Raw genomic sequence first — 13,800 nt, 5'->3', positions numbered from 1 at the left:
TGTAATAATTGTTATAATAGCTTCATTCTAACAATCATTGATATAATACCTTCTGATATTATCCATGTCAACAAGGATGATATGTACTGCCTAATCCTAAACATCTCAGCATTTTACAAAGCACTTTTTTTTTTATTTTTATGGTAAGGAAGGTTATCAATTTGCAAATTAATTTTGCTTTTCAGACTGTGACTTTTTAAAATATTGGCAAAAACTTGTGCAAAAATATCAAGTCAAAATGTGAAATATTCAAGAGCAGTTATTTGAAAACAGAAGCAATTGAAAGCAATGGAAACAATTATAAATTTGGTGGTTACTGTTATGCCAACTATAATATATAGTTTCAACTCAAAAAGTAAATGCATTATATTTTCCATCAGTCTAAAAGGTATTACAAATAATGAAGACTTTTCAAAATAAAGAACGTCTTTAAGAGTAATGTATCTACAAAAAGCTGTGAATTTGGGATTATAGCTGAGATTTTTTTAGAGCATTGAGAGAATTAAAAGAATTGGCTTTTCAACTTCCTTTGACTTTCGAGATCCTTGAACTTCTGCAAATTCATAATTTAATTTATTTTATTTTTAAAACTGATCCCTTTTGTCAGGACAAAATTTTTCTTCTTTGAAAAATCTATTATTCAAGCCATGCATGAACTGGAGAAACAATGAAGAAAGAGAAAGAAAGGAGGCAGGACATGTGACAAGTGGTTGATAAGCACCTGCCTAAGCCAAATAATTTCAGCAATATGTTCTTCAATCTCAGTCATGAATTCCATGATAAATTAAAAATTCCTAAAATAAATTGGAGCTGGTATGAAAGGGAGTTAGTGCAAAAGGGATCCACTCACCAAGGAAGCTTGCAGAGTTCCTTTGAAGGGAATGGTTGGGCAACAGCCAGATTTCATGCACCTAATGCTTGAACAGAAATACTGGAAGACACTTGCTTTGCTTATTTGATTCATAGGACTGTAGAGTGTATTGAAGAAACTTTTATGTAGGACTAGTAGAATGATATTCTTGCTCACTTGAGGAGACGTTTTTTTTCCTGATTATAGTTTTTGTAATTTCTCGCTAATGTGCAAGGCACTCAACATTTTCGTGTGTGTGAGGATGGTGATCTGTATTCACGGTTTATTATAGATGCATCCATTGTGTGTATAAAAATATTTACTTTATGGAGTTCTTTCCTCCCAGTTTGACCTATGTTAAAGTTATATTCAAGAATTACATTGTCTACATGCATGACACTATCAGAGTAAAGCTATAAATAACTTCCTGCATTTTGTCTTTCATAAGTTTTCAGATGACAAATAATATATTGACCTGTAACACTTTCAGGCTTTGCTCTCTGTACATGATACTGTTGCTCAGAAGAACTACGATCCTGTATTGCCCCCCATGCCTGACGATATTGATGAGGAAGAAGATTCAGTTAAAATAATCAGACTTGTCAAAAACAGGGAACCATTGGTAAGTAATCCTGCCTTTTGTCTGGGAGTTTTGTGTGTGCATAGGGTGGAGAGTGTTCAGATTATGAACATGAATGGGTAGCATTAACTAGAAATGTGAACAGATAGGCATTGTGCATGTTTATCCATAACGTTGAGTAATACACTTATGAATCCCATTTTCAATAATTATTAATAAGGTATGTCAAATGAATAACGGGAATTTGTTCATTTATGGTGTTTGAGCATTATATATGTGGGCCAATCTGAGTAGTTATATCAATAATACATTCATCATTTATCTTGAATTTAAATCAGGAACTTGTTTTAAAAAGAGAGAAGGAGAATGAATCCCCAAAGAAATCTTGACCTTTGTCATGAACCATGCCTGTTAGCATTCATGTAAAAAAATGTGGCTTTTTGATACACTGAAAGGAGAGCATGAAAACGTATTTTAAAATACTTCAGTTGAAATCTGGACAAATTTAAGATGTCTGTTGTTGTACTTTGGATTATGAATACTAGAAAGTTAATATCTTCATGGGGATATCTGGAAAAATGAAAGGGCTAAACCTAGGTTGTATTACAAGAATATTAAAATGTTTTACTGATTTGGTTGTTTTTATTTGCTGTAGAGCGGGACTCATCTTGTATAAAATTTAACTATATTCCTTTTCTACTGCAAAGCAACAAAAGCTTTGGTTTATGTTATACTGGATATTTGTTTTAATGGATAGGAATCCTGAAGAAATATCTGCAAAGTTACTTTGAGAAAGCTGCGATTCTATACTTGAGGTGACAGGGAGAGAGTGATGCCTCTGTTAGATATACAGAGGCAGCTTGTCTAACCATAGATATCTTAGTACCAGCTCTCAGTCTTGATGGATATCTGGCACCAGTAAACAAGAAATGAGTTTTAGTATTGACTGGCTGTAGGTGCCCATGGGCCCCATTAAAAGTTTGACCATATGGAAAGTTTTTACTTGGTCGTAACATATTAAACATTTTTTTCCCAAATATTTAAATCACAGACTTATTTATTAAGCTTTTCTTCTTTTTTTATTTATTTTTTTTAATCAAGGATAGTCTTTAAGGAAGAAAAACTTAATATCAGAAACAGGATCAGTTCTGAAACATATGAAGAAATTTGAACATATCATATGAAATGAGTTCTAATTGAACAACTTATTTTTAGTGTTAACGAAAATACCGTTATTGTTGTTTTGCTTGAATTTATGTGAGAAAATCTTAATGATGTAAAATCTTAATTTACATAGTTTCACATTTGAAACGTGATTTGCTACTGAAATCTTTTGCGAGTTGAATACTATAAGTTAATATCATCTCAAAGTATTTTGGAATAAATAGCAACTTTGAAAACAAAACTGTGAGAGATTTTCTGAAAACTTGTATCAAATGTATAATGGCTTTTGAGATTTTAAACCCTCTTAAAAGGACAGATAGAGTAGTCTAAGACAAAGGTGATCCTTTGGCTGACTGTTGGTCGGATTCCACTCTTGCCCATTCACTCCAGTGTGATACTAGATCCTTCCGAATAGCTGCATCTCTTACAGGAATATCCACATTCATCACAACTGTTGTGCTAAAGAGGTAACAGGGAGTTTTTTATTAGGACTCTCTGCTACCAGACAGGACACTAGCAGTGGATAATATCAGAATATGACAGAGCTCAGTTTTTCAGGTTATTGTTAATACTGTTTCATTTTATTACCTAGGCTGAAACAGCCTTGTAACGGATCTGAGATAGAGTTAACGCAACGTTATGTCTGTAGGAAGAGGCTAAGCAGAGATCTAATCACAGCCTACAACTACTTGGTGGGTGGGTGGAGGCGAGCTTACAAAGACGATAGAGTCAAACTCTTCTCAGTAGTGAAAGATGCTAAAATAAGAGGCAATGGCCACATGTTGCAGCCCGGAAGGTTTAGACTGGACATTAGGGAAAACTTTTTCCTGAGGTCGAGAGTAGAGCATTGGACAAGACTGGCCAGAGAGGCTGCGAAATCTCCATCTTATGTTCTAACCTGTGCCATAGGGCAAGGCGTGACCTGATCTGGCATGAACAGTAAGTAGTCCTGCTCTGAGCAGGAGGTTGAGCAAAATGTCTTCAAGAGCCCTTCAACCTGCATTTCTACTATTGTACCTTAACTGTATGGGAAGGGAGTATCTGTGGTCTCTCCAAATCTCCAGGCTATCTTCGTGTTTTATTTTTATTGGAGATCTTAAGATGAGTTCTGTTTTGCATGTTGCTTGTTCTCCAAGAAGACTTCCAAGAATGCTGTATAGTGTCCTTCCTCCTCTTCCACAAGCCTCCCTCGTTCCATTTTATTGTCAAACATTAATTTCTTTGTGGCTGATTTATAGTTATTTATTCTTAGACACCATCAATATATAGTACATAACAAACCTATTGTTTTTGTCTGTGTTTTTCCCAAATTATTTTTTTTCTTAAATAGCAGTGAGAAGAAACATGGATAGTAATTCAGAAAAGGTCTTAGCAGAGTGAGGCACAGTGAAAGAGATAAGATGGGTTTATGCTGTGTATGTTGGAGCTATCACATTTCTGTTTCCTGAAGATGTCTTACTAAAGAAAGATATGCCATGATCAACTTTTACTAAACCATTTAAAATTTCATTTTCTATATATTTTTATGTCTTTTTAATGATTTTTCCTTCAGAATATGTTCTAAAGTCTTATATACTCTCAGCTGAGTTCAGATCAAAGATTGTCTGCTTGATCAGTTCTATTCACTATTCTCCAGGCGTAAAGTCTGACTCTCACTTGCACAGATAAATCAGAATTCTTGCTACCAAACTTGAGATTGGAGGTACCATACAATATTTTTCTCAGATGGAGATTCCCTGGTTTCTTGGCTTGAATATATTGAGCTCTCTGAACTTTTTTTCACCTCAGATATGGTACATGTTTATTCTGTAATTACTTATTTTAGTCTGCCTTTACCTGTATGTGCAATGTCATTGTTTTTACAACAAACTAGAGCAAATCTTTACTCAGCTTTTGGTTCCAAGTGCCATCCTCACTGTCCAGTAGTTCAGCTTCTTTTTATGCTAATCTTCTATCTGTAAACTCTTTATTTGTAAGCAAGCAATAGAGGGAGGGGTTTTTTCTGCAAAGGGGTAAGCTTTACATCAGCTACCCCTGCTGGAAGTTTTTGACTGTATCTCCCTTGGGTTATTTTCAATGGTATTTGCTGTGAAGCGAACTGGGCACTCCCTTAACTCCTTTGCAATATATCTACTGCCCATTTCTGTATCAGACTGCACCATATTTCCTCTTATGCTGTTCATGTTTTTCTCTGAGTTACGGAACTCGCTGGTGCTCTGAGCCCTTACTCATATATTAACGAAGACTGTGAGAAGGAAACACAAGGGTTTGTGGAGGGCCTTCTGTAGGCCAGATTTCATAAGGTTAGCAATCATTGCTTAACTTCCCCCCAATTCTTTTGCAAAAGGCGATTTAAACTTTCAGTTCATTCTTCCACAGATTTTTTTTTTTCTTACTGCTCTATTGGCAAATGCCATTAACATGGTTTCACTCAAGTGAGATGAAATTACATATTGGGAGGTTTTGTCTCATCAAAGTAATTTAGAACTTCCCTAAGCCTTATGTAGACAGAACGAGAGACACCTCTTTTTCAGAGGTAGTCCAAAATTCACCTGGCTAGCCTTTTTATCAGATAGCTTAGAAGTTTTTTTGCTTGTGCTGCAGTCTAGGGATTTTTCCAGCTATTTGAGTCTTCCTGTTTAACATTCCTGATATCTGAAATGTACAGCTGGGCGGCTACCAGGCGTTCAGTTCAGCTACTGGCCTCTGACGGCTTCCAGCCTTAGCTTCCAGATCGGATTCCAGGTTTGGCAGAGATGGCTGCAGTTCTTCTGAACAGGATTCCTCTTCAGGTTAAGATGGTTGCTTCTTAGTCACACAGATTCATTTCACACAAATTTAGCTATGTGAAAACTAATTTCTGTGCTGTGTCTGTAGTCAAGAAAAGATAGGCAGCTCCCAAGATTGAATCATTCCATCTCTTTAAAATGCCTGTCTTAACAAAGGGATGATTCATCCCTGGAGCTGCCTATTTCTTTTCATTAACTGCAGGAGGAGCCTGGACACCTGGTTTGAACTAGATACCTGACTTCCAGAGCTAAACATGGGTGAAATGAGTTGCTGTAATTAAGAATGTTCTGTTCCGTGTTCTGCCTGCACAGAGTCCACAGCTCTCCCTCTGTGCCTCTTAATCACAGTCCCTATAGCTGGGCTCTTATTAGTGATGAACAAAAAAAAAAATCTGTTTTATAGGTGGGATTAACCTGGGTATAGGGACAACCTCAATGGGTATTGTTACTAGTCAGCTTTTGTGTGCATAGTCTACAGTGTGTACCAAGGGTGGAATTTGGACATCGCCTTTTAAATAACTGTTCACTATGAGGTAGGTAACTGATATTTGTGTTTGTATTTTCAATACTGAATGCATTAAAATAAAGTTTATTGAAGGTCTCATTTGCATTCAATGCCTTAACAGAAAAGTATGCAAAAATATTATTGATGTTTCAAACCCCCTTATTAGTAATTTATTTTACAGGCTAGTCTTTCTTTCTTTGAAAAATAAAGGCTTATGATGTTTATATTCTGGAACAAGCAGATAAATAAAAATGCTCAGAACTGTGAAACCATGAGTGGTGCTCACCAATCTGTGTTATTACATTAAAAATGAAAAAAATGGAGAGGCAGCCTCACTGAAGGAGCTTGTATTATTTTTAGTGCTTTTGCATGGTATACCTTTAAACTTTTTCTCAGTCTGATTGCCATATGTCTCCTAAACTCCTTATTTTTCCCTTTAAAAGTATTTTAAACTGAGCTATGCTATTACATCTGTATATGTCTCATTTAGGGTAACTTACACTTTTGGCGAGCAGCACTGAAAATATTTTCCAGCTCTCAAGGTCCAGCCTAACCTTCTTCCATTTTTAAAGCTCTAAATGAGGAGCTGCACTGCACATGTAACTGAAAGTACTGGAGCTGAACATCTCATAATAAGAAATCCTTGCCAGATTATATATACCTCATAGTTTAAGCAGAGCTGGCAGCAGTACAAGAGAAACTGCTTTTTCAGAAAATCAAGTCTCCATGCATTCAAGCAGAAATCTATTTGTGTTTGATGATTTCTTTTTAAGTATTCTAAATTTGGAGGGGAGAGAAACTTGAAGAACCCCCTTTTTCCTGTGTTTACCATAAGTACAGCAAAATCACAAAACTTGACTACTGCTTCTTATGGGGCTGCCCATTCACTTGATCTTTGAGTTTGCCAGGAAGAAATTATTTTCAATTAGCTAACTTGGGTTCCATAATTTTTGTGTAAACTTTAACTTGATTTTGTGCTTTGTGTGAAAATTCCAAATTACCTTGACTTTCTATGACTCTCTCAAGTCAGCTAATCTGTGCTTAGAATTCATTTTGTGCCACTATATTGGTAGTGGCAATTGCCTAAAGCATAAAGTAACCATTCCACTTTGACAAGTGCCTTATCATTATTTCCAGATGTCAGCTTGGTCAATACTACCTTCTTTGATTCCAGACAAGTCTTTCCTAGGGCCTGTCTAAAAACAAGGTGAAGTTAAGTAACCGTTTTCAGACATGAGCGTTAGGGGATGTGGTGGTCGGGTGATCTCAGTGGAAGGCTGACAGTCATGGTTTGCACTTTGCATTCAGTGAAATATAACATTGCTGACTTGTAGGTAACAGGCATAAAGCCTCTTCCTTTCAAGGCGCTTTTACTGCTGAATGGGAGCCTCTGTTGTTCATGGACGATACGGTGGAAACATCCTGTATTTGTATTTGGCTCTAGCATCATAATGTTGCCTTGTTTTTTTTTTTGGGGTGGGGGGGGTTGATGCATGTACTCAGAAAAATTGCTTAGTACTTTTAAACAGATGTTACTTTTCAGGTATTAATAATAAACTTCAAAATAGTAGCTGTTGCTGGAAGATCAGAACTTAATATTGAGCTATAGGATAGGTGTGTTAATGTTTGCTTTGATATATTCATAACGGTACTCAGTGCTTTTTATACAGAAGTCTAAAGTCATGAATTTTTGAAGTGCGATTAATTGCAGCTAAATCTTTATAATTCCTTCTAAGCTCTCAGACTTATTTGAAACTGGAATGAGGTCATAATAAGGAATTCAAACAAATGTCTACTGATATAATTGCATTATAAGCAATATGTAAGAATAAGTTTAGCAAATGGTGGAATTGCATTGCTTGCAGATAGAATTGCATACAAATAAATCTAAGATGTAACTTAAAATGGACAATACACAGCTCTAAGATTTTACTTAGAGTGCTGGCTTCTTTTAAAGCTTTTGCTGAAGGGAATATTGTGTGGTGATTGTATTAATTTTTCTGAGGCAGTTTTCTCTATTTGCAGTAAATACAGTTTGCCTAGAACCTACATATATATGTGTGTGTCATATATAACATATAACCATATATTATATATGGCTATATAAGTATTACTATAACTACTATAAGAAATACTTATATAGCCATAACCCCCCTCATTAGCTGGTGGTTTCTGTCTTCCAGAATAAGGCAGGAATTTCCCCACATCATTATTTCTCATCTGCTTGAAAGAGCATCACCAGAACTTGAACAGGGGTTCAATGTCTCTTCTGTTCTTCTCCTTCTTGTTCCTGCTGGTGTGCAGGACTCATCCTTGTCACTTGTGCCTCTTTTCAGAACACGCTCGCAGTTCTAGTTACAAAGGCATTTTTATGACCTACACAGCTATTCACTAGAAATTTAACTACATGATGTCATTTTACCTAAAGGTCTTCCACTGTATTTATGTAATGTGTGAAAACAGTCATGACTAATACAGGAAATGTTCCACTTCTCTGCCTTCTGTGTGTTGCACCTTGTGTATTCCAGGTAAGCCCTGAAGTACAGGAGGATTTCTTAGATCTATGTTTATTTCTTGATAACACTGCAAACCTCTGTCGTCAGAAAAGCAAAATAATTGTTAGTGAGCGCACAGGCAGTTCTGAACACTAAGTGCAATACGGGCTGTTTTAGTATGGGAACAACATTTTATCAACTTTCAGTAATAGTTTAGCACAATTTTAGCAACAGATTCAAGTAATGTACTCTGCAGTTGTTAACATTAAGTTGAAAAGTACACTTTTTGTAACACTTGTGCTTCTTTTTAAAGCTGTGTACATGCAAAATGGATGAGTCACTAAATGGAAAAAAAAAACAAGTCACAGACCTTAAGATCATAATAGTGGCACATATTTTGTGTATTCTTTTTATGAACAAGTGTCATTTCTGGCTTATTCACACATCAGTACTATATCAACATTTTGCAGTTTTACATAGTAAATGTTTTTTAGGGTAGTGAATTAAAATTACGTTCAAACTAATCAAGAATCTTTTTCTTTTTTTTTAAAGGGGGCTACTATTAAAAGGGATGAACATACTGGTGCAATTGTGGTGGCCAGGATAATGCGTGGAGGAGCTGCAGATAGAAGTGGTAAGGTGTTGCTTCTTGGCACTAGCCATTCAAGTTACATAACCCAGAAAGAAATGAGATGAAATGGAAATATTCTGTATGCATGAAATACAACAGTATCACAAACAAAAAAATTTCAGGTTTGGAAAGTTTTCCAAAGTGATGTTTCAATACTGGTGAAAGTATTTCTTGCTGAATTGTTTCCCCAATCCACTTGCAACAGAGTATATTTGAGTTAGTAAATGCAGGCTTTTGTTGAGGTCTTTGTATAGCATGGTTTGTTTACAGTTGAAGACATCCACTAAGAAATGGGCTAAGCCAAATTATAACTTGCTGCATTATTTTATATGAGATTTTGGATGTTTCTTTAAGAAGATTTTCTTTATATTTTCTTATTCTTTGTGGGTGGAAATAAAACTGGCAAAAATTTGTCATTGTACATTTTAGATTAAGCTAGGAAGTGATTTTTTTTTTTAATGTCATTTCCTGACAAGCCTCAAAGGTCTTAATTCTTGAGAACAATTGGGTTCAGTTTCAATTTTATTCAAACCATTTTGCTCATTTATAATGCAGCCATTTAACACTACATTTTTAAGGGTGTAATCAAAAAAAGAGTTCTTCTGGTTTTACTTTATTATTGAGTGATTGTTTTCTCTATTTTAGTCAAAATTTTAAACAGACAAATAATGGCCTTTACAAAGTTTTGATCAAAGGAGCTGGGTAAATGAAGCAATATTAATGCATGGGGAATATTTATTGAAAGCACAACACACTGGGCTCAGAAAGTGAAGTACTTTGTGGCACTCCTTCTGCCTAGGGGGGCCCTCAAATTTAATGAAATTCAGTAGAAAGATTACCTATGGAAGTAACTTCTAAGAGCTATTGAATCAAGGTGTCTTTTTAGAGTGCTCTGTGGTATCTGACTAATATAAAAATAATAACCTGAATTACCTACATGGGTGGCTGTTATCACAAAGAACTTGTATTAACATCACCAATTGTTGTATTATTTTCTTTTTTTCTCTGAAGCACTACTGTTAAATTTAGTTTTACTTCTGTTGGGAGAATGACTTTTACTACCCATGTTTCCATTGGCTGTTTTTGCTGAAGTAATCGTAATCATTTAAGAATATTTGGAAGTTGTAGTGTATCCATTTGGGGTTTCAGCTGGTAACTCTCAAAATATCAGCACATCCCTGACTCCCGTTGTTTGGGATACTTAAAATCTGCAAGAACTTAAGAAAGGGGTCCTGAATTATCCTCTAAAGGTGCCTGTCTCTTTTCATTGAAGGCAATTGAGAATAGCTGTGTGGAATAAATCTAGATATATATTGTTAAATTAGGAAGCGTTTGTGCCACCAAATTAGCACTCATAGTCTAAGTTGTCTTTGCAGTACTTGCAGCTGTGTAGCAATAAGAAAGTAGTGTGAGTGGAAAGAGAATTGGCACAGATGTTTTTCAAACATCTGCATACAAGACAGTCTGGAAAAGTCATACAGCAATGGTACTAGTTTTCAGGAGGAAGGGGGGGGGTGAGTAAACCAACTATCTCAAGGTTATTTGTGAGGACATTATCAATTGTTGTGTTTGACATATATTCCTGCCTTCAAGTTAGAGCTTAAAGTGGATGAATAAGGCAAAAAAAGCTGAATGTTGATGGCGTCTTTCGTATTACACAGAATTTCCATTTAACAACTCTTTTATTTCTGTAGGTCTTATTCACGTTGGTGATGAACTCAGGGAAGTCAATGGGATTCCTGTAGATGATAAAAAACCTGAAGAAATAATACACATTTTGGTAAGTACTGAACATTTTTAAATTAATTTAGGAGAGTCAAGAAAAAGTAATACAACTTACTATTTCTCGTATATTTCTTAGAAAAAGTATATTCTACAATATTGCCTTTTCTTTTAGTACCATCATTTATAAACCTATACTTCCTTTCTCTTAAAGAATGATTGACCACACATTACATATATGCAATTACAAATGACTTAGTAGTAGTTAATGATAATAATATGTCTATGAATATGTTGCAGGCATCACTGTATAACCTGCAGTTTAAGGCATGCACTGATATGTTGAATTCAAACCATTTTAGTCTTAGTTATTATTAATGCGTTAACTCCATGTGAAAATGAATTCCTAATATATATTTGATATAATCAAATAATAGGATATATTAATAGTATATTTTATATTGATTCACAGTTTATAGTGATATATGTGTTTATGTTTGCTCTCCTCTGAACTACACAATTCCTTAAGCCAACCTAGTGACTTACTTATGGAGCACTATTTCAAATTAAATAATTTCAGTTTTTTCAGAAATATTTAGTATTTTTGCAGCAAAGAAACTGATGATGATGGCAACAGTTCTTTATATTCATGGTTCAGTCATTTCTAAATACATAAATGTATGGTTGTCCTGCTGAAGTGAGTGACTGTCTTACAGTTTTGGTTCAATAGCCAAAAGGATTCATTTCAGGTGTTAGCCCAGTGATATTCATACTTGCTTTATGGTTTTGTGCTCCCTAAAGAAACATATTTTCCTGCAAAAATTAATATTTAAAAATCTCTAGAAACACAATAGCACTAGCAAAGGTGTGAACAATTTCCCCATTTACCTCCTTAAGGTACAATATAAACATCAAAAGCTAGTTAGAGCTTGTTTCAAAAGTAACAGAATTATTGATTCCAGTCCTACGGCTGGTGAAATAAGAACTTGGCTGCTGCTTGTCAAACAGTGAGCTTTCGGATCACAGACACGCAGGCAGCGGTATGTCTCACTTGGTAGTGGACAGGCCTGTTTCCATTTTGCTTAAATCGTTGGCTGTCTGTTGCACTCTGCTAGTTTTATGAAACTTGTCGGCAGTATGTAATAGTAGCAGAGTCTCCAGCTGATTAGCACTTCCTTCAATAGCACAATGTCACTGAGGCAGTGGGAATATATTGTGGTTAATAAGTAAAAAGCAGCCAGACACATTTTAAGTGGGATATAGGGAAAGATGAATGGATGAGGTGGTTGATGATGGCTAACTTGTTTTAAGATTTATAGTGGAGGACTTTTTTTCCACTTAGTACACGTAGTCTATTCAAAAATGTTTTTCTTTTCTAGTTTTTTTAACTTGCCAAAAGAATAAATCCCCCCAGTAGTTTTATAGGATAAATATGGCACAAGCCTATTTGAGTTTTTCTATCAGTTTTTTTGAAAAATGAAATGTTAGCTGGATTTTTCCAGGGATCTCCAAACTTTGCCAGGGATCCTGCAGTTGCTTCTGATATGCATACATTTTAACTATCGCATTTGCTCTTACCTTCAGTGTAGAACTGGAACCTCTGAAACATGCATGTCCCAGTTTTTACCATTTCTCCTCTACCTGCCAGTGATGCAAAAAAAGCAAGTGGGTACATGTACTCTTTGCAGTTCACAGTCCGTACCATGACACCATGAATCATGCTTGGGAGAGGATGAATTCATTATATTTTGAGTATTTTAAAATTAATTTGAATTTCCATTCCTCTTAAGATTTATTATATTGTTTAAAATGTAGAATTTAATTTTCAGTGCATTTCCTTTTAAAATATTCACCAGGCACAGTCTCAAGGAGCAATTACATTTAAAATTATACCTAGTGTGAAGGAAGAAGCCCCAGTGAAGGAAGGCAAGGTAGGTAACTACTTAAGAGTATTTCGGAAACTATTGCAGTAACTGTTATGCTGGGGATACATATTGTTTGCTTTAATGGCAGAACCAAGATTGTCATTTATACCTCAGGCCTCAGATTTTCTGATGTGACAATGTTTAGGGCACTGTACACTTGCATACTCACATGCTAGATTTACAAGTGGGCCTAGCATGGTTCTAACTCTGCAGCCATCAAGTTGAAATAGGTGATCTTCAGCCTTCTGTTAGGACCTGGCTTACTTCCAAATACTCCTTTTCTCCCATCGTACCCTGGGCAGAAGGCACTTTAGAGCACCTTAGTTCAAAAGTATCTTCTCTCCTGTTCCCCTTACTGGCACACTGTTTACTTGCAAAATCCAAAGTTCTGTTTACCTTTGGAAGCTGAATCTTTTAGCCTTTACTGCATACAAGTTCTGGTTGCAGGAGCAATGAATTAAAGATTGCTGTATTATCTTCTAGTGTTAGACTTCCATAAGGATGTTTTACAGCAGTAAATTTTTATTGCATTACATTATTTAGCTCAATTTGGTTTTGAATAGTAAAAGCAAAAAAGCAAGATACCTTTGGATTACATTTAATATTTGGATTCTAAAGCAAAAACACTGTTTGTTTCAGATGTTTATCAGAGCCCTATTTGACTATGATCCTAATGAGGATAAAGCAATTCCTTGTAAAGAAGCTGGACTTGCTTTCAGAAAAGGAGATATCCTTCAGATCATGAGCCAGGATGATGCAACCTGGTGGCAGGCCAAACACGAAGGTGATGCCAATCCCAGAGCAGGCTTAATCCCTTCAAAGCATTTCCAGGAGAGGTGAGCTATTGAAAAGCATGGTTTCATTATGTTTTGTAGTAAAAAAAGACATTTGTAGAGTCTTTTGATCAGCACAGTTGTCATATATATGTTCATAGATTACAAGGGTATGATAAACCTACATTTGCAGCAAGACAACTGAACTTGGAAACCCATTGCTGAAATACTTTGGATTTCCTTATTTGTCTGGCTAGAATTAATAATGACAAAAACTGATAGGATAACACTGATCCAGATTGAAAGAGAAACCATATGGAAAATAGCACATCAGTATCTGTATTCACACTGATGTACTATGCAGGA

At 35.5% G+C, this 13,800-nt stretch overlaps 1 protein-coding gene across 7 annotated transcripts in view; it reads left to right on the top strand.

Annotated features, from left to right (window-relative positions):
• Nucleotides 1–13,800, top strand: part of MPP7 (MAGUK p55 scaffold protein 7) — a 181,159-nt gene that overhangs the window by 118,363 nt on the left and 48,996 nt on the right. For all 7 annotated transcript variants that reach the window (XR_010883523.1, XM_067291837.1, XM_067291841.1 and 4 more), the window contains 5 exons: nucleotides 1,341–1,472; nucleotides 8,936–9,017; nucleotides 10,709–10,794; nucleotides 12,593–12,667; nucleotides 13,301–13,497. Coding sequence is in view for 6 of the 7 variants with exons in the window: in XM_067291837.1 (XP_067147938.1) it covers nucleotides 1,341–1,472; nucleotides 8,936–9,017; nucleotides 10,709–10,794; nucleotides 12,593–12,667; nucleotides 13,301–13,497 (572 nt within the window). In the remaining variant the exon portion in view is untranslated. The remainder of the gene's footprint in view (nucleotides 1–1,340; nucleotides 1,473–8,935; nucleotides 9,018–10,708; nucleotides 10,795–12,592; nucleotides 12,668–13,300; nucleotides 13,498–13,800) is intronic.

The sequence above is a fragment of the Apteryx mantelli genome, chromosome 2 (genome assembly GCF_036417845.1).
Source record: "Apteryx mantelli isolate bAptMan1 chromosome 2, bAptMan1.hap1, whole genome shotgun sequence".
In the NCBI taxonomy this organism is placed as follows: Eukaryota; Metazoa; Chordata; class Aves; order Apterygiformes; family Apterygidae; genus Apteryx; species Apteryx mantelli.
The sequence above is the reverse complement of the archived record's forward strand: the minus strand, read 5'-3'. Positions and strand labels throughout refer to the sequence as shown.